This window comes from Ambystoma mexicanum, chromosome 13 (genome assembly GCF_040938575.1).
Source record: "Ambystoma mexicanum isolate Mex_15411 chromosome 13, UKY_AmexF1_1, whole genome shotgun sequence".
Classification (NCBI taxonomy): domain Eukaryota; kingdom Metazoa; phylum Chordata; class Amphibia; order Caudata; family Ambystomatidae; genus Ambystoma; species Ambystoma mexicanum.
This window is the reverse complement of record NC_090938.1, coordinates 387,588,501-387,610,345: the sequence shown is the minus strand read 5'-3', so window position 1 is coordinate 387,610,345 and position 21,845 is coordinate 387,588,501. Positions and strand designations below refer to the sequence as shown.

Sequence of the window (21,845 nt, the reverse complement as noted above, 5' to 3'; positions counted from 1 at the left end):
TCTCTATCATGCAGGGCACTTCCTCCGACTGTACTGTGAACATTCTGGCATTCCGGTCAGTGGCAGTTTGTTTCGCAATCCTGTCTGCAAATGCGTTTCCCTCTCCCACTTTGCATGTTACTTTTTTATGCGCCTCGCATTTTATTATTGCAAAGTGCTTTGGACACGTAAGTGCAGACAACAATCGTACAATCAACAGGCCATGTTGTATTCTAGCCCCATGTGATGTTAAGAAACCCCTCTCAGTCCAAAGTCGGCCAAAGTTATGAACCACGCCAAAGGCGTATTGGCTGTCAGTATAAATATTTACACTAAGATTTTCAGAAATCTCACAAGCTCTGGTCAATGCTATTATCTCTGCCGCTTGTGCGGAGTTGTAGGGGATTCTTTTACTCTCCACAATACTTTTTAATGTGGTGATAGCATAGGCAGCAGTTGATGTGCCAGCCGGCAATTTAAAACAGGAGCCGTCACAAAACAACTCTCCATCTGGCTCTTTTTGTGGGGTGTCTGTCAAATCAATTCTCCCCTTTGTTTCTTCCTCAGTAACCATTAAGCAATCAGGTGATTCATTTCCATCAAGTTTTTCCATGGGCTGTGGCATTAATTCAGCCGGATTCAAAGCGCTACACCTCATAATTTGGATGTGTGGTGCGAACAGGACAATTTCAGATCTAGTCAATCTAGCAGAGGTGAGGTGTTGCGTCTGTGTTCCATTTAATAGAACTTCTATGGCATGTGGCACCATCAAAATTAAGGTGTGCCCCAATAGCATCCCTTCCGTTTGTTTCACTGACGCAGCAGCCGCTGCAACAGCTTGCAAACATCGTGGTAATGCATGCGCTACAGGGTCCAGCGCAGAAGAAAAATAGCGGCACAGCCTATTTCTTCTACCTTGTTCCTGTGTTAGAACAGCCAGCGCGCAGCCGTCATTCTCATGCACAAAGAATCTAAAAAAAAAATCATAATTTGGTGTGCCCAAAACTGGAGCGGAACACAACGCAGTTTTGAGCAACCCAATTGCTCTCTGACATTCCTCACTCCACTGCAAAGGCATCACAACATCCTTCTTTGTCAACTCCAGCATTGGCTTCACAATTAGAGCAAAATTCACTATCCACTGCCGACAATAAGAAGCCAGGCCTATTATAGCTCTGACTCCTTTTTGTGTTTTTGGAATAGGCATACCAGAAATGCTTTCTATTCGCTCTGGCGTTAGTCTTCTCCCTTTTCTCGAAAGTAAGTAACCCAAATAAGCCACCTCCTTTCGACAATACTGAAACTTCTTTAAGCTTGTTTGTGGCCATATGCTGCTAAATGTGTTAATAGTAAAACAGTACTCTCTTTAAAAATCCCTTCTGTGTCTGCTGCAATTAATAGGTCATCTATATATTGTAATAATACACAACCTGCTGGTAATTCTAGCATGTCTAGTTGTTCTTTCAATGCTCTGCTGTAAATACTCAGACTCTCTGTGTAGCCTTGTGGAATACGCGTAAATGTGAATGATCGTCCTCCTAATGTGAAGGCGAACAAATATCTACTTTCTTGGTGTACTGGAATACTGAAGAAAGCATTCTTCAAATCAATAACGCTAAAGTATTGCTGAAGCAGGAATCATTGTCAAAATTGTGGTAACATCTGAGACCAATGGAAATTGCAGATCTACTACTTTGTTTAATGCACGCAAATCAATTATGAAATGCTACGGTACCTCATTACAGCCTTTCTTATACACTGGGAGAATGGGACTTGCACGTGCTGCCTGTAATTTCTTCAATCACTCACAATTTTACCAAATCAGACAATAATTTTCAATCCTTTTTCTCCTTCTGCTGAGATTTTGTACTGCGGAATACGTGGTAACGTTACCCCTTCTTTTAGCATAATTTTCACTGGCTCTATCTTCAAGCATCCCACATCATTGTCATTTACCGCCCATATACAAGTTGGCACTTCACTTAATTCCCCTGGCAAAGGTTTAGACAGAAATTCAGATACTGGCACATCCTGTGGAGAAATGGTCAAAAATACTCCATCTAGCGTACAGTGGATAACTGCACTTAGTTTTTTTCAATAAATTCAATCCCAACAGATTCTCCCCACAGTTTTCTGTTAAAAGGAATAGACAGTATTCAGTGAATGGGCCTAATGGTACTGCTATTGGTTGGGACACTGGATTAATCACGGGGGTACCTGCAAACCCTACTGAAATATTTTCATGCCCCGACAGTGGTATTTCTGGAACAAGTGATGGTCTATCGAACACTTTTGTGCCCCCGTATCCACGAGGAATCTGTGCTCACTATCCCAGACTTTCATTTCTACGTAGGGTCCTTTCTGATTAACGGGAATAGACACTGGTTCCGACCCCTGTCTTGGGCTGACCTATTGGGGAAACAACACATCATCCGATATATAATCGCTGCTGTTATTATAGTACGCATTCGCATGAGTATCAAAAATGTTCCCACACCTTCCTCTATTTCCATTTTGCATGTTCTGCTGGCTCCGATTCTGAGTAGAGGTCTGATTTTGAGCTTGGTTCTGATTTTGGGCACCATTCCCTTGACTATTTTGGTGATGCTGCATGTTATTTCTATTATGCCCATTTGCTCCTGGACGCCCCCTATGCTGTCTTCTCTGGACATACCCATTTCTATTTTGCAAGTGTGGACATTGTGCTCGCCAGTGACCTTCCTCTCTGCAATACGCACACTGACTCAATCCCAGGGGCCCTCCCTGCATGTTCGAATTACCTCTGCCTTGGGCGTTTCCTCTACCTCTATTGTGTCCTGCTACTTGCTGTAGTACCACCCTTGTCTTTAAGTTTGTTCTATCCTTCGCCTCTTTCTCTTTATCAGCGTTTACTCTGTTCTCGTAATATTGAGCCATATGTAATACTTCACTTGACGTTTTTGCTTGCCATGCACTTTCCGATGTCATTATTAAGTTTTGAATGGGAAGTATTAACCCACTCACATATTTATCAACAAATGGCCTTTTTCCCGCCTCTGTACTTACATCCTGTCTACTAAAATCTGTAAAGACTTCCTCAAATCTATTAAAATAATCTGTGGCTAGTTCATCCTTGCCGTGCACACATGCAGTCAGTTTGTCCCATTGAATTCTTTTCTCTGGAACAATTTCTTTCAATTTCTGTATTATTCGTGCTGGTAATGCCACCATATTTGGCCCCCGTTTCCCTCCCACCTCTTTATTCCTATCCTCTAGTACTAAATCCGCCCATGTGACGCCATAGGCCGTTGCATCATCCACTTTCCTTATTTGCTTCCATATATCTGCTGGTAATATTACTGGGAATATTAAATCTATGTCACCCATAGTGAGCATGGATGATTGCAAGCAGGACTCTACTTCTTTATAAAAATCCCCCGGGATTCTTTCTTATATCGGGAATCGTCTGTTTTATGTTCACTTCCTGTCTGGAAAAGGGGACATGTACATATTGGGCGGTATAATGGGCTGGCGTTACCTGCGCCGGTTCGGTACCTCTTGCAGGAATCTCTACTTTCGGTACAAAAGTAGGTGGGACTTGTCTCATGGGAAATACTGCACTCACTGTTCCTCCCCCCTCTCTCATATGTAGTAATATTCCCAAGTCAAGTGATAAGGCTGATTCTCCTGTTCCGCGTTCAAATGCCCTCTTATATGCTGTTAGTATTTCGGGGGAGGGGGCGGCTGGCTTTCTTCTCACTTATATCTTTGTCTATCAGATGCTCAGCCATTATCTGCAATGCTTTTCTTTTCATGGGCAAGGTGTACTCATCAAATATCTCATGTATCTCCATTGCGGGCATACTAGGGTCTGAAATCCATTTCAACGCCTCTCGTATGCACACTCTTAGTCGGTCACCTGTCTGTCTTGATGACGACAAATATCGCCGCTGTATATATGGCTCTACCGTTTCAGTTCTATCTCTCCTAATATTTCTATTCCTATACCCAGGTGTGGCAAACATTTCAGCATACTCATTATCAAGTTCATTCTTGAGTTCAAAAAGTCGGTCTACATGTTCCCTCATCTCTTCATCCCTCCCCTTACAACGTGCCAATGCATTCAAATCTAACAATCGTTGTGGCGGTAACTTCCCAATCAACTGTTTCTATCTAGCCACTAAATATTCACCCATGCATTCCAACACTACCTGTCTTTTGTTGCTCCTCCTGAAGTCAAATATTGAAGCCATCGCTGCCGTCTCATCATTCCCATCTGTATACATTTCAGCCTGTTCTTGCAACTCTCACTTCCTCTCCTTGCTAATCGCACTACGAGTTACTCTGATACATCCCCTCTGTTCAGCCTTTTCGTCTGTTTCAACAACTTTAAGTTCAATTACGGGAGGCACAGATGGGACAGAAACGATCTCTAAGATGGGAGGTGCAGATGGAATCATGGGAACGGGCAGTATCTGGTGCGATGTTGATTGGCTAACAGGAGGTGCTGCATGTGCAGTCTGTGGCTGTGCTAGGATCTGAACAGTCGGGAAGGGCTGAGCAACAGGAGGGGGTTGAGCTATAGCCACTGTCTTTTTAGCCTCTCGTCTTGGGCCTTGTTTCGGATCAGTCATTATTTTTTCTATCAATTCATCTGATGAATGCAATTCTTGTTGTGGATATATTTTTTCTATACTCAACTGGTCGCGTCTATTTGATTTTCTCAAACTATTATTCCACTCCTCCTCTCTCTCTTCCGCTCTCTCCGATTACGATATATGCCTGCGCGCATGTTTCTCTCTACTTCTCCAATGAAGCATAGCTTCCCTTCACCAGTCCCCAAGGATATCAAATGCTGCAGGGCGTGTTTTCTTTTTTATTAACACCTTCTCCAAATTATCTATCCTCGTCATCTCAAAACTTCCATGACTCGGCCACTGAAGATCTTCCTGCTTTCTGGTTTGCTTATGCCAAATCTCACAAAACATTATCGCTCCCACAGCGTATTTCACATACATCTCATACGCCGGCGTTCTCACCGGTGGCGCAACCTGGCCAATTTCCAAAGATTGTCCGCCGCAGCGGAAAAAACCCGCGAGAGTGGACAATAACCCAGGCATGTTTTAACCTTACCCTTGGCTAATCAACCTTACTTTGGGTGTTTGATTTTGCAAAATCAACTCTCAAACAATATCAGGATCACTTTTGAATCGGGGAACGACTCAACTGATCAGTCACGTTGTCTTTTCAAGACACAAATCGTCCGTATACTGACGCAACCAATGACGCTGTGTCTGCGTATCTTGGCTCACTCTGCCTCGTTTCGGGACCCTCGCCTCCTTGTTCTTTGGCCGGGCACCTCGATCAGGGATCAGATGTGGGCAGATCTGCATACGAGTCTCATCGCTTATGCAGGGGCGCCCCGAACACCTCTTGATCCCGGCTCAATCGTTCCGTCCTCGCCGTTCTGCCGCCTTCCTTATCTCTCAACGTACACGATGGAACAAGTGGGGGAGGGTCCCTATTCGAGTGCCATCTTAAAGGGGCCTCTGAGGGACCCTCGTTTGTGGAAACAAGGCACAATCACCACACACAAACTGATACGCCAGACACAAGGTTGTATTCCCAAAATCTAGGGTTTATTGCAAAACAAATAGTCTCAGTTGGCCAACTGGTCCCACGCCCCGCGACGTGTGTCTATCAGACCTTGGGGGACGCAAGAGAGCGAAATTCATACAACAGTTATATATATACAAAACAAGCATCTAGTAATCCGTAGTGTCACAACTTATACCGCCCCATTTCCTTTGAACTAGGTACGATGATTGACAATGGTGACGAGTTTGACATCTTCAAACATTCATTGTGTAACAGTTTGCAATTTTATAAGCCCACAGACATTAAGTCTGTGTTTTAAAGAACACAATACTTCTGTTTTCTGCAAGCAAGCTGTGCGTAGGGAGACACACAATCCAGGCCTTGCTATCTCCTAGTTTCTATTTGTGTGTCGGGGGGTCAACTTGCTCTCCAGGGCTGTACCGGGCTCAGGGAAGGGGGGCTGCAAAGAAGAGCATAATTCAAGTCATTTAATGTTCGCTCTCGCGTTTCTACTGTGCTTACCGAGACTAGCTGGCACCTGCTGTACTGATTAGAATGCCTTGCTGCTCACTTTCCAAGGATATGCGAGGGAGGGGACCGGACATTTCTGTCTGAGTTACTGCGTTATGTTTCAACATGCCACTCGCGGCCTTGCATTGTGCACCAGTGAAGCAGAATAACATTTCAGCAAAGCAGTTTTACATGAGGCAAAAAGCAAATGTTAGAGAAAAACAAAATGGCGATTTCAGTCGCTTCAAAATGGCCGCACCTTAGTCAAGCATATGGCTATATATTTCTAATACTAGATGCATGAGGCGGTTGGTCTTCGGCCAACATAATACATAGCCTTATGATCGAGAGGTGTCTATTTTTCTAGATCGACAACATGAGAGTGGGAAAAAGGTTTCACTCTCTCCAGGTTAGAAATGAAAAGTCCTAGAGTCCAGCAAAAAGAGCTGGGGTTCTCTAAGGTAAAGAGGAATTACCACATGTCTGAGAATTCTCCCCAACACTTGTCCCCCCAGAATACGAGACAAGAGGATTTGATCCATTCCTGGATGAATCTCCTTACTCCAGTCGGTCATACTTTCTGGAAAGACCATCAGCATTTTGTTGATTACACCCCCACCTGTGTTGTATGGTGGAATCAAACCCCTGAAGGCCGATTGACCATCTTAACAATTTAGGATTCTCCCCTTCATCTGCATTAACCATTTCAAGGGTAGGTGGTCAGTTTGAATTACAAAAGTAGATCCGTACAAGTATGGTCTAAACTTCTTCAAAGACCACACAATTACAAAACATTCCCTTTCAATTGTTGCCCACCTTTTTTCACGGTCCTTCAGTTTCCTACTGATGAAGCCGATAGGGTGTTCCCTGCCTTTCTCATCCAGCTGACTCAGAACTGCCCCTCTCCCTGTATTGGAAGCATTAGTTTGTACAAAAAAGGATTGGTTGTAGTCAGGAGCTCTCATGATTGGAGCTTGACAAAGGGCTTTCTTAAATCCTTCAAATGCCTTAGTGCACTCCTCATTCCACCTGACCTTCTTGGGGAATTTGGGTGAGGAGATCACATTGAAGGGAGAAGCTATGGTTCCATATTTCTCAATGAAGTTCCTATAGTAACCACTGAGACCTTAAAAGGATCTCACTTGGGTTTGAGTAGTAGGGGTGGCCCAGTCTTGTACCGCTTGTACTTTGCTAGGCAATGGTCTTATTGTACCTCCTCCTACCTCATTGATTGTTTATTTGTATAGCGCCTATAGACAATGTCTATAGGCGCTATACAAATTCACTATTTATTATACTATTCACAGAGGTGAGCGGGAGATCCTTAACCCCCGCTACCTACGAGGGTGGCCCCCACTCTTCAATCCTTTGCCATCCGCACTGCTGAGTGCTTGATTCCCCTCTGCCTGCACGGCTGAGCACTTTTCTGCCGCTTGATGTGTACGAAGAGTACACAACCAAAAGATGGCCGCCTGATCGCACCCTCGGCCCGGATACTAACGCCAATCTGATTGGCCCACCCCGCCTAGCCTATCCACTACACCGATCCTGGGGCACCGGCAGGCGTGAGCCGGCCCAAAACAAGGCGCACACTAAGGCGCCTGTCCTGTGCCTGTCCGTTGCCGTGCGGGCCGTCGGCCAGAAACGCTGCCCAAAACAACTGCTGTACACTAGCCCGTAAGTGTGTCCCCCTGACTTATCTTCGTGCAACTTTCACTGCCTTAACGCCTGCCCGCACTCACACTGTGTTCCTCTGCCAGCCTATAGGGGCCCTGCCACTGTGCTACCACTGTGTTCCTTTGCCAGCCTATAGGGGCCCTGCCACTGTGTTACCATTGTGTTCCTCTGCCAGCCTATAGGGGCCCTGCCACTGTGTTACCATTGTGTTCCTCTGCCAGCCTATAGGGGCCCTGCCACTGTGTTACCACTGTGTTCCTCTGCCAGCCTATAAGGGCCCTGCCACTGTGTTACCATTGTGTTCCTCTGCCAGCCTATAGGGGCCCTGCCACTGTGTTACCACTGTGTTCCTCTGCCAGCCTATAGGGGCCCTGCCACTGTGTTACCATTGTGTTCCTCTGCCAGCCTATAGGGGCCCTGCCACTGTGTTACCATTGTGTTCCTCTGCCAGCCTATAGGGGCCCTGCCACTGTGTTACCACTGTGTTCCTTGCCAGCCTATAGGGGCCCTGCCACTGTGTTACCATTGTGTTCCTCTGCCAGCCTATAGGGGCCCTGCCACTGTGTTACCACTGTGTTCCTCTGCCAGCCTATAGGGGCCCTGCCACTGTGTTACCACTGTGTTCCTCTGCCAGCCTATAGGGGCCCTGCCAATGTGTTACCATTGTGTTCCTCTGCCAGCCTATAGGGGCCCTGCCACTGTGTTACCATTGTGTTCCTCTGCCAGCCTATAGGGGCCCTGCCACTGTGTTACCACTGTGTTCCTCTGCCAGCCTATAGGGGCCCTGCCACTGTGTTACCACTGTGTTCCTCTGCAAGCCTATAGGGGCCCTGCCACTGTGTTACCACTGTGTTCCTCTGCCAGCCTATAGGGGCCCTGCCACTGTGTTACCATTGTGTTCCTCTGCAAGCCTATAGGGGCCCTGCCACTGTGTTACCACTGTGTTCCTTGCCAGGCTTTAGGGGCCCTGCCACTGTGTTACCATTGTGTTCCTCTGCCAGCCTATAGGGGCCCTGCCACTGTGTTGCCATGCCAGCTTTTTACCGGCCCTGCCACTACAAGCGCTACCACTAGCCCCTTGATGCCCTGCCAGACCTACAACTGCCTCTGCACATGCCTCGACCTACCCCTAGTGCCAGCCCTGTACCGCACAACACCACCCAGCTCAGTGCTCTAATGCATCCCCCTGCCACCCACCTCACAGCGCCCACACCCCTCCTCTCCTCTATCTCGCTCATTACTCTCTCTCTTTGGGCCATCTGCAGCTTGCTCCCTGCATACCCAGACCTCCCTCCACCGCCCTCCATCATGCCTCACTCCTCCCCACCCGCGTCACCACACACCACTCTCAACCACTGCATTATCAACCCTCCTGAACACCTTCTTAGTCGCTACAGACTAAGAACCCGTACCAAACCCTCATTTGTGCTCCACAGCTCTCCACCATCTACCTTCAGTAGGAACCAAAAGCTCAGCTATCACACCCACACAACATTTTCACGCTCACACCCTCCAGCCCATGCACATACCCTCCACCCCCATGCGCTCATACATGCACCCCTCCCTCCTTCACTCACAAGTGCTCCCACCACTTCGCTCTCACCGAACACCAGCGCTCAGGACCCACCACCTACCAACCGATTCCTTAAATGCGCCCTCATTAATGCACGCTCCATCCATGCCCATGCCATAGAGATCAATGACCTCATCACCACCCACAAACTAGACATGTTAGCAGTATCCGAAACTTGGCTCCACGAGGCATCCAACCCATCCCTACACCTTGCCCTCCCACAGGACTACACCATCCTCAGGCAGGACCGCAAAACCTGTAAAGGTGGGGGCGTTGCCCTCATCTATAGAAACTCACTTGCCATTAGGCAGTGTAACCAACTCTGGGACAACAACGCTGACCTTCTCCACGCCAAACTAGCTCTCTCCCCTAATTGCACCATCAACCTCTTAGTCACATACAGACCTCCAGGCTCCCCTCCGGACGTCCAAAAGCATCTCCTCCAAATCATTAGCAACAACCTGAAAAGCTCCACCAAAACCATTCTACTTGGTGACCTTAACCTTGGCTTAGATGACCCCAAGGACAAATCTGCCACACACCTGGCCAACGATCTTACCAACATGGGGTTCATCCACAAAATCACCAAACCTACTCACTGCAAAGGCCGGTCCATCGACTGGGTAGCAGATCATAACTGTTCTTCATCCATCACCTCCATCTCAGCCCTCCCCTGGACAGATCACCATCTCATCCAATTCTCCATCCCCACCACACCCACTCGTAAAATCCTTACTCCTGCACCCCCCGCCAAAGTCAGAAGCTCCAAAAAGCTCACAGCGACCAATCTCGCTCCTCTTCTTGATATCCCTGAACTCAAGCATCCCTTTATCCAAGATCCCACCTCTCTTGCTAACATCTACAACAACGCCCTCACCCAAGCCATTGACTCTATTGCCCCGCTGGAAGACAAAAAAGGAAAAAAATCCATGCACTCCAACTCTTGGTTCTCAGAAGAACTATCTGTCTTGCGCACCATGAAGCGCAAAGCCTTATCCAACTGGCAGTCTACGCCCAACCAATCCTCTCTCAATGAGTTCAAAGAAATCTCACGGACCTACAAAATGGCCATCTTCGAAGCTAAATCTGAATCATACAATCAAAGAATAACCAAATCCAGTTCCAAAACCAGAGAAATATTCTCTTTTTTCAAAGAACTCACCACTCCCGAGTCCAGCCCAGACGAAATCATCAAGGATGAAGCTTGGTGCACAGGCATCCAGACAGCCCTCCTAAATAAAGTCAAAACGCTTCAAGACAAAATTGCCTCCCAACGTAAAGCACTCAATACCTCTGCCACGACTCCTTCTCTCCCCCCTCACAACACTCACCCGCAAACACCCCTCTTTGCCTTCAGAGAAGTTACAGAACTAGAAACCTCTGCTCTACTCAAAAACATCAAACCTTCCATTTGCAAGGGAGACATATGCCCTCCCACTATCATCAAAGAGTGCTCAGAAGCCCTCACCCCCATCATCACAGCTTTCATCAATGCCTCCTTCTCCTCAGGAACCGTACCTCATTGCCTGAAAGAGGCTCGGGTTCGCCCACTCTTAAAAAAACCCTCCTTAGATCCCACCTCCCCCAGCAAATATCGCCCCATCACCACCGTCCCCTTCCTCCTTAAAATCCTTGATAAAGCAGCCCACAACCAAATTCAGCAATACATAGAGACCCACTCTATCCTAGGCAGAAGACAATCGGGCTTTCGCAAAGGCCATGGGACCGAAACTGCCCTACTAGATTTAAAAAATCAAATCACCAAAATAATGGACACAGGCAAACCTGCTCTCCTCCTGCTACTCGACCTCTCTGCGGCATTTGACTTAGTGGACCATGACATCCTCACATCTCACCTATTTAATGCAGCCCACTTCTCCCTTAAAGCAACCTCTTGGATTACCTCCTTTCTAGAAGGCCGAGCCATGAAGGTGTACTCTGATCAGGCCAATGCTCCTCCGACTACCATAAATTGTGGAGTCCCACAAGGGCCATGCACCGCACCGACCCTATACAACCTCTTCACTAAACCCCTCTTCGACCTACTGGACTCTCTCGACATAGCTTATACCAACTATGCCGATGACACACAAGTCCTCCTCCCCCTCACTGGAGACTATGCCCAAGACACAGAAGCCCTCCTTACCATTTACTCCACGATCCAGGCATGGATGGCGATCAACGGCCTCTGTCTTAACGGAGACAAAACAGAGATCATCATCCTGGCCCCCAGCGAAATCCTCTCCAAGCTCAGCCAAGACTATTCACACATAACCATCGACAACACCAACATACCCGTCTCCACTGCTGTGAAGACCCTAGGAGTATATTTAGACGCTACTCTCTCCATGACAAGACAGGTCAACGCCATCTCCTCCTCCTCCGCACTGACCACCAAACTCATCTTCGCAATAAAACCCTATCTTACCACTCCCAACTGCCTCTCCATTGCTAGAGCCACCATAGGAGCCAGGCTAGACTATTGCCGACTTATAGGACGAAGGGAGGATTTCCTGGTGATGGTTTCTGCTAGGTAGGAGGGAGCGGTATGATTGATACATTTGTGTGTGAGAGAGAGTACTTTGAAGTTAATTCTTTCTTTAACTGGGAGCCAGTGAGCATTTCTTCTGGCCTGCGACACATGGTCGAATTTGGGGATGTGCAGGGCAGCGCGGAGCGCATTGTTTTGCACTGTTTGGAGTTTATTTAGGTTTTTGGTTGAAGTGCCAGCTAGGAGGGCGTTGCAATAGTCTGCCTTTGGTACTAGCACAACTGGACTAGCCCATGGACTGGTAGAGGGCTATATTACCCACGATATCAAGCATCTTCTTGACCTCCTCTTATGTGGGTTCTCACATGGTCGGACATTCTGTAACCCCGGCTTTTGACAGGGAGACCGTCACCAATGAGGAGATCATGCTGGCCCCCAAGGGGTCAAGCCTGGTGTCAGTGAAAACAGGGAGGCAAGCTGATTTAACAGAGCTTTGCACTCCTCCTGTTTCAGAGTCAGATCCAAAGAGAGATTAACACCTATTTTTCCATCTAAAGGCTGTCCCCTGAGGTGGTCAGGTAGAGGTCCACTCTCCTCCTCCTCTTGATCAGATGCGAAGAGCAAAGCTCCCAGTTCTGGTCTGGATACATATGCCTTTAGGTGGTTGGTGTGAAAGGCCCTGGGGGCCTCCTTGGGATTGCCCAAGTCCACCAAATAATTAACTTCTACAAGTTTGCCCACAACCTTGAAGGGTTCCATCAATTTTTCCTGTAAGGCCTTCTGACTTGTAGGTACTATAACTAGAACTAGCTGGTTTTGAGTAAACTCAACCATGTTGGCCGTCTGTTCATGCCAATGTTTAACCAGAGCCTGACCTGCTTTCAAGTTATCAGAAGCTTCTGTCATCATGTATGTCATTCTCCTTCGGAGGCCTAACACATAGTCAGTGACTCTCACTGGCTTGTGGGAAGGAGCACTCTCCAACCCTTCCTTGATTAGGGACAATGGACTTCTAACTGGATGACCATAGAGAAGCTCAAAAGAGCTGAAGCCAACCCATTCCTGAGGGACTTCTCTATAAGCAAAGAAGGCATGGCAGCAAAAGGTCCCACTTTCTTCTAAAGCACCTATCATGTTCTTCATAGTTCTATTAAACCTCTCCACCAACGCATTGGTTTGGGGATGGTAAGCTATTGAGAACTTGTAGGTTACTCCACAGTTTTTATACATGGCTTGCATGTAGTGGGACACAGAATTGGTACCCCTGTCTGCGATAACCTCCTTAGGAAAACCAATCCTGGTAAAAAAAAATACCAAGGAGGGCATTAGCCACTGCCTGGGCAGTAACAGTCCTCATAGGTATCGCTTCAGGGTACCTGGTAGCATGGTCTACCACAACCAATATAAATCGGTTGCTTGATGATATGGGAGGGTCTAGAGGACCAGCAATGTCAATTCCTACGCTCTCAAAAGCAACTCCCACCACTGTGAGAGTCACCAAAGGTGCCACCTTCTTGGCTCCACTCTTGCCAGATATCTGACAAGTGTGACAGCTTTTAAAGAATTTATCTACACCAGACCCCATCTTGGGCCAGCAGAAATATAGAGAAATCCTTTCCTTGGTCTTCTTAAAACTTAAGTGCCCAGCCAAAGGAATCTCATGGGCCAACTGTAGAAACTGGGGTCTCACCTCCTGAGGCAATACAAGTCTTCTGCAGTCCCCTGGGGTAGACTCAATAGGCTCACTGTAAAGGAGGCCACCCTCACAGTACCGCCTGTGCTTCCTTGGCTCTTGCCGTTCCAGCTGGGAAGCTTCCTGTTGGCGAAGTCCTTCAAGAGTAGGACACTCTCTTTGAACTCTGCTGAAGTCTGCCCTACAGGGTCCACCTTCTGCAAGCAAAGTTTGCAGCTCAGGGTGGTCTTTAGGATCCAGATCTCCAACAGGGGGAAGGGCTTCTTCCAGATGTTTCAGCAGTAGCTGATTCACCATCCTCTGGTTAATCGTCCCACTCAGCTTGTGGAGTGGTCACAGGTATGACCTTCGACTGTCCTATCTGGGATGTCCTTGTCGTATGTATAGGTTTGGTACCTTTCTTCTTTCCTGAGACCTTGGGTGAACCCTTTGTCTCTTTCTTTGTCCTGGAATTGGAAGGGTGTCCTACCTGTGGACTGGGAGTTATAGTTACTTTTGTAACTACCCACTGAGAGTTAGTTTAGTTTAGTTTATTCATTTGTATTGCGCACCAGACTCGAGGGTATGAGGGCGCATGAGCAGCAAGGTGATTCAAAGCTTGGTTACAGGTTGCTTATACTTTACATTGCATAATTATACTTTACATTACATAATTACAGTGTGACGATGAAGGAACATGTGTACAGTTTGGCAGGAGAGAATGCAGTAAATGTATTTAAAGAATTACAAATATATACAAGTTTAGTATTACAAATTTACAGATTCACTTAAAGCATGCAACGCGGAGAGCAGCCGTGTGGAGTTAGAGGTGTTAGTGGTTCGTGTTCTTTAACCAATGAATGTAGTTGCGTCTAAAAAGTGAGTAAGGTTGAGGAGTTCTGAGCGATGGTGGTAGGGAGTTCCAGTGTTGAGGTGCTTTCACCTGGAACCTGTTGCCACCCATTTTGGTGCGTTTAAACTGGGGACGGTGAGCAGATTAGCATTGGAGGTTCTGGTGGGTCTGATGGGGGTGTGTTTGCATATTCTGTCTGCCAGATAGCGTGGGGCAGCATTGTTCAGGCATTTGTGGGTGAGCGATGCTACTTTAAGCAGGATTTTGTCTGTTGTGCTGAGCCAGTTATGGGATTTCCTGATATTGGAAATGTGTTCCCTCCTGGGAATATTGAGTGCTGCCCTAAGGGCGTTGTTTTGAAGTGTCTGAATTTTGTTGGTGATTTGCTTGGTGGCTCCTATGTAGAGGGCGTTACAGTAGTCCAGTTTGGATAATACCAATGCTCTGGCTAGTGTAGTGCAGCTGTGAGTGGAGAGGAAGGGTTTGGCTGCTCTTATGAGCTTACATGTGTAGGCCGTAGAGGATGCCATCGAGCTAACCTGTTTGTGGAAGGTTAGGGAGGAGTCGAGGTATATTCCTAGGGTTTTTACTTCTTTCGAGACCTTGATTAGGTTCCCATCTATGATGAAGTTGGCATAATTGTGGTCGAGTTTGGTTAGGTTGGACGTGGAACCAAGGATGATGAGTTCAGTTTTGTCATCATTCAGGCATAGACTGTGCGAAGCCATCCATGCCTGGATGATGAGATACACCCTGTTCACCAAGGCCAAATCCTGGTTGTAATCTCCCGTCAACGGGATGAGGATCTGTGTATCATCGGCGTAGTTAGTGTAGGTGATACCCAGGCCATCTAGATCATCAAACAGGGGCTTTGTGAACACGTTGTACAGAGTGGGGGAGACGCACGAGCCCTGTGGGACTCCACATGTAATGGGGATGGGTTCGGCAGCGGCAGAGGAGGAGAAGACTCGCATGGATCTGTTGTTGAGGAATGACTCAATCCAACTGATGGCTTCTTGTGAGAAGTGGGCAGCTGAGTCTAAATGATTACATAGGATTTTATGGTCAACTAGGTCAAACGCCGCAGAGAGGTCTAGCAGGAGTAGTAATGCAGTTTTCCCGTTATCTCGAAGGACGTCTATTTGGGCTTTCAGATCTATTAGGGCTGTTTCAGTTCCATGTTGGGGTCTGAAGCCGGATTGTCTTATTCCTAGAAGGTGGTTTGTTTCAAGATACTTTTGGATTTGTTGGTATGCTGTCTTGTCTAGTATCTTGAGCAGGAATGGGACGGTGGTAATCGGTCTGTAGTTGGTTGGGATGGACGGGTCAAGGGAGGGTTTTTTGAGGAGAGGGAGGACCCAGGACTCTTTAAGGTTACTGGGGACTGTTCCTGAGGAAAAAGAGGCATTGATGAGTCTGGTGATGAATGGCGAGAGGTCTCGTGCCGTGTCTTTAATGATTTGTGGGGGGCAGAGGTCACCTTTGCAGTTGGAGGGTTTAAGGCCAAGAATTATTTTTTCTACTTCGAGAGAAGAGACTTTAGAAAAGCTGAAGCGAGCAGTGTTAGGTGTGTGGTGTGAGGGTGGAGGGCTCGAGTGGGCGTTGATGGGGTTGGTAAGATTGGTGAGGGAGTCTTTCTTATTTTTAATTTTTGTTTGAAGGCCAGTGACTTTGTTGTTTAGTGCATTTTGGACACTGGTGCACCATTGTTTGTTTTTAACGCAAGTATCTGGGATTGTTACCGGGGTTTCCAATTCTTTCAGGATAGTAAATAATTCTCTGGAGCTGGAGTTGGATTGGGAGATTCTCTGGTTATAGGATTCTTGTTTGGCCGCTATGATTTCTTTTTTATAGTTGGCCGTTATTTTGTTAAGCAATAGTTTGTTGTGGTCAGTCGGAGATTGTCTCCAGACTTGTTCCAGTTTACTCTTTTCCAATCTAAGGGTTTTAAGATGGCTGGAGAACCATTGGTTGAGGTGCTTTTTTGGTTTGGATTTTCTAAGTTTCAATGGTGCAATGGCGTCTAAGGCTATGCGCATGGTGTTGTTATAGCCTTCTACGAGGTCATAGGGATTCGAGTCTTGGAGTTGGCTTAGTGTAGGAAGAATGAGCGGGATCAGTTTTTCTACTGTAATATTTTTTTTGCTTCTCGTGTTTATGGCTGGGGCTAGTGCCATGTTGGTTGTAGGGCTTGAGGCCTCAAGTGAGAAGGAGAGGAGGTGGTGGTCGGTCCAGGATTGGGGAGTGTTGTTAGTGATCGATACGGCACAGTTATAGTCTGCTATCCAATCAAGGGTTCTCCCTTTGTTATGGGTGGGGCTGGTTACTTTTTGTGTGAAGCCTAGTTCAGACAGGGTGTTACTGATGAGAGTGGCTTGATTGTCTTTGGGGTCTTTGTAGCCTAAATTGAAGTCTCCTAAGAGAAGGCATTGTGAGGAGTTTTTAGGTTGTCGGTAAGGATGGCATTGAGGTCTTCCTCGAAAGATCCCGGGGGTCCGGGCGGTCTGTATAGTAAGTGAATGGATATTGTTTGGGAGTTAGCGATGGGTAGCTTGGCTGTGAGTGATTCACATGATGGGAGGTGTGTGGCGGAGTTGAGTCTGATGTTAAGGTGGGTCTTGGCAATGATGGCCAAACCACCGCCTTTAGCTTCAGTTCTGTCCGCTCGGATGATGGTGTAGTCAGTGGGGATGGCTAGCGAAAGGGCTGGGCCTGCGGCTGCATGAAGCCAGGACTCTGTTATGGCTAGGAAGTCTAGATCTTCAGCTAAAATGAGATCAGCGATGTCCGTGGCATGGGCAATCATGGAGCGTGCGTTGATGAGGGCACCTTTTATAGGTAGGGTTTTGGCTTTGGCAGGGGTGGGGGTGGTAGCTGTGCTGAGCGCTCTATTGTTGGTTATAATGGAGTTGACGGGTTTAGGGTCGGGTTTTTTTAGCGTAAGGTTAGCGCAGGAGCTAATGGATGTTCGGTGTGTGAGTATGGATTGTGTGGAGTCCCTGGCTCTAGGCTTGTGTATTTTGGGAAGTCTGGCTCGTAATCTGGTCAGCCTGTCCGAAAGGCATGGGGGAGCGAGTAGGGTAAGCATGATTGTGGTGCTGGGCTCTGTGAGGGTGGGTGATGCGGTGCCTAGGCTGGTCAAGTTAAGGGGTGAGCTGTGCAGGCATGCGGAATTGGTGATGTGGAGAATGGTTCTCAGTAGTATAGAGTAAAGGCCCGGGAGGAACATTGTGTGAGGGGGGTAAGGTGCAGTGTGTGTCCTGTCTAGGGTCAAAATCTAGCAGTGGACAGTGCGGCCTGCTTGGAGTAGCAGAATACTACCTAATCCATGTAGCGCAAGGTTGCAGGTTGGCATCTGACTCAGATACAGGTAAGCAAAGTGGTCATAGTAAGCGTTTGTCAATTAGCACAGCATTCGGTTTAGAATTGTGCCAGTGTACCAATTAACATCTTGGATCAGAGTAGCATGTATTCAGAATAGCGCCTGGATTGGGAATAGCACCTAGGTTCAGAGTAACACTAGTTCAAGATAACACCTAGATTAAGAATAACCCCTAAATTCAGAATAGCACTTAGAGCAGATTAAGCACAGCATTGAGTTTAGTGGCTATAAAAGTATGTTGCGCGGGGACACATTGGGCTGCAGGTCAACAGATCTAGAGGCAATTGGTGAGCAGATCAGCAGAGCAGATGGTCACAATGCGGTTAAAAATGGCAACTAGAATTGCCTAGGGTAGCTGAGCAGCAGTGTGGCACAGTGCAGTTATATGTTACAGGGATGACTAGCGACACAGTAGTCTAAATACGACTGAGCACCTATGTACTGGAAATGGCAGCAACTTTGGGCACAGATACAGCATGCAATAAGGCCTGAGTGCACGAGAGAGGCAATAAGTAGCTTGTGGTAACAAAGCCTTTTCCAGAGTCTAGGCAGTTCAATTTAAGCACAGGCTATGTAAGCGAAGTGGCGTTTACCGTTGAGGTTGGTCTGGAATCCGGCAGGGGGTCTGGGCAAACGGCGAGGAAGGCTGAGGACAGGTGAAGACAGGTATTGGCCTTGTTATCCTGGGCCTTGCTGGGAGTGGGCCGGCTTCGCCTACCGGCTGGCGATAGGCTGCTTAAGGTGGCTCAATGGCCAATCGGATGCGAGGACAGTCGGCTGTGCTCAGTTAGGCACTGGGGTTCCTTGAGACATGGCGGGCGGCCATTTTGGAAGTGTAAAAACCTCGTGGTGGCTAATGGTGGCAGGGGCAAACACAGCAGCTGTTGGCATCAAGTTTAAAACATGCAGGCTGTGTAGATATTCTTGCAGGTCGGCGGATCACTGGTGACTTTAGTCATCTAAAGTTGCCTCTCTGGCCAGTCTTGTCTGCTCCCGCTTCCTTTCACTGGGAGCCTTGGGGGTGCTTGATACAACTCCAAGAGCTTTTAAGTCATTCCCCAACAGGAAAGCAGCAATGGAAGTACAGCCAAGCTCCCTTCGTCCAGTGGCAACTCTGCCTTCCAAGCAAAAATCCTCGCCTTTTATGTAGGTTTCTCCCTTTCATTCGCAGCCTAGCTGTCAATCACACAGCAGGCTGGCTGTCCTTCGAGGACAGCCCTCTAGCCAATCACCCTTGGGTGCATTCCTGTAACCAAGGAGACTAAGCACAGGGAGTGTTGGGCACCTTCCTCGCTTCCTGCCCTGCCAGACAAGCTGGAGGCAGAGGCAGGCTTCATTAGTGAATCCTGCCAAAGACAAAACGAACAAAGGGACCAAACCTCGTTTGGCGCGCAGAGTACATCTCAAGAATGATCTTTCCAACAAGAAATGGCGAAAAAAGAAGACTGGGCCATTTTGACAAAATGTGCACCAATGGGCGTCTTACTGCTGCTGAAATTGCAGCCCGCGGTGAAAACACAAAATGGTAGGAAAAAGTAAACCACTACCACCAACCATTAATTGTAGAAAGGGTAACACAAATATTACACGAGAAACTAGACAAAGATGATACTAAGTAACCCGTCTAGCACCCTATGGTAAGATAGTGTATGCTGGGTCTAGAAAGTTACAAATGTAAGCAAAGTCAATTTCATTTCACTGCTCTTGGAAACAGTAGTGTATCCAAGAGAAGGTATTTAAACTTTTGGGAAATCTGAGATATTTCCCTGTGTCACTACACTGAAGGTGCTGTGTGACAATGCAAAGATGATGCCTATGGAGTTTGTCAGACTCCAAAGTCAAAAGAGAAACAGAGACCAAAATCACAGAAAAATACACGAGAGAGTGGGAATAAGGTCTCACTCTCTCCAGGTTAGAAATTAAAAGTCCTAGAGTCTAGCAAAAAGAGCTGGGGGACTCTAAGGTAGAGGGGAATTAGCACATTTCTGAGAATTCTCCCTAAAACTGACAAAGTACCCCTGCTGCACAGCCCTGTAAGGTGATAGGTGCAGCTTATAAATAACAATTAACTCCGTAATCGGGGACAGGGTCCTCTAGAACAGAGAGTCAGATGGACTGATCAGTGTCCACAAAATCGATGAGCTCATCAAGGTAAATAAAACAAGGCGGCTTTATTTACCTTCAGAGGTCCAGTCCGGTTTAAAAGAAAGCAAACATTGGGGGCGGGGGCCTATAGAGGAAAAGCAGCAAAAACTAAATCTTTCCTAACATTCTCCATACCACCCCAGGTCTATTATGCGCCCTCTTGGAGATGCATATAGCCTCAGTGGTAACCTGGTGGTCCTCAAGGTAACGCAGTGGACTTTTTCACGGGTGGAATCTAGGTTTTATCCCTTGTGTTTTATATTCTTATTTTTCTCGCACATTTTAAAGTACTTATTTGAGAATGCATTTTGGAATGTTAAATACATTTATAGATACTTTAGATAGGGGTTGTTTGTTCGTTTTCTTTTTGTTTGCAGCAAACTGACCACAATTTATCTGCTCAAGACCACATTTTAAATGCACATTTTTTTTGAGGTACCCCACCTCCAATGTTATGGAAGCGGGGGACACCCCCGCAACCCCTGCTCTCCATGTTCAGTATTTTCAGAAGCATGTGGGCAAAGTGCACACAAGGTCAAATCAAATATGTGAAATACGATCAAATGTTTGATTCGATCAAAATATTGTGAACAAATAGGCTAATACTGATACTTTCACAATATTTTATGTCTGGTTTTTTAATGCATATTCGACTAACTGCACTTTGGTGCCAGCCCATTACCTCCTAGGAGTGAAGTGTGACTACTCTGCTATGTTACACATTGAGAGAGTTTTGGTCTAACTAGGTAGACACCCTGTTCTCACCACTAGGGATAGGACTCTTGACGGAATACAGAGAAATAAAAAAATGGGAGAAATGACTGAATATTTAAACCCTAACGGGTGACTTGGGCCCAGATACAACAATGCAACATCCTGTCTTTAGCACTCCTTCATGGTACGCAGCCATGAGTCTCTGCTTGCTCTGCACTCTAAACAAGCTTTATTATGCCTTCTGAAACAGAACACCATTGTGAACCGCCTTGCACTAAGTCAGCCAGGAGCTTTAGTTTACCCATTCTGCTAGCGGTGACCGAGTCTGAAGATCACTCACTCACCCTTAGCCTGCAAGCACTATGACATCCTCATATTGACCACAATACTGACCTCAGCTGTAGCTGCATGATAATCTTAGGATAGTTTTGACCCTATTGATAAAGTGATTAATCTCCAATTTACGAGCAAGGCTCGTCTGAGCGCCACATTATTTATTATCCTCTAATTCAACCCAAATTACTGTGTTGTGCTTCCTATCTGTCCAAAAAGCACATGCTTAATTTATTCAACTACAGCACCCAGAGGTGACACTCAAGATGGTGAAAAGCGTCACATTTTTCTCAACAGATAAATGAAAGGAAATGTTTTGTGGGTACTTAAGTGCATAGAACCCACTACCTTGTGATGAGCAATTGGTCATGTGTTCCACTCTGGAATGTTATGGTTTGTGTGCCAACAGTGGTCTATAGAAGTCAGTTAGAGAGATATTGGAGTAGCCTTGCCTGGGATGTGGTGCGCTAGAGACTGCTTATTGCAACTGCCTACATGACAGCAATAAAGTGGACTTGCCTACATCACGGTGTCCTCATAGTCCTTTCACCACAACTTAACAAAACGCACAAGATTTCAAACATCGTAAGAGAAGAGCCCCACTTCACTAATAATTTCTTGAAAGTGTGCGATGATATCTCTTAAATGAGAAGAAACATGCCCTCCCTGCTCCTGATAGTTTATAGGCAGCGCACAATGACATCACTTACAGAGAAAGGCCCAGCATACCCATTAACTTCAAATGTGCAATGACATTTCTGGTACCATAAGAGACAGACCCCTGCACCTTATTCCGTGTGAATGAGGTTTATTGTTAGACCTCCCTTACCGTAGTCAGGACTTGCATGATGGTGTCTATGTGCCAGCGCTTGGTGGGAGCGAATCTGAGAAAAAAGCAATTGAAGAAAAAGATGGGAGGATAAAAGAGAGGAAAGCATG

At 46.8% G+C, this 21,845-nt stretch overlaps 1 protein-coding gene across 3 annotated transcripts in view; it reads right to left on the bottom strand.

Annotated features, from left to right (window-relative positions):
* Nucleotides 1–21,845, bottom strand: part of AP1G2 (adaptor related protein complex 1 subunit gamma 2) — a 742,171-nt gene that overhangs the window by 298,200 nt on the left and 422,126 nt on the right. For all 3 annotated transcript variants that reach the window (XM_069633944.1, XM_069633946.1, XM_069633945.1), the window contains one exon: nucleotides 21,736–21,790. In XM_069633944.1, coding sequence (XP_069490045.1) covers nucleotides 21,736–21,790 — 55 coding nt within the window. The remainder of the gene's footprint in view (nucleotides 1–21,735; nucleotides 21,791–21,845) is intronic.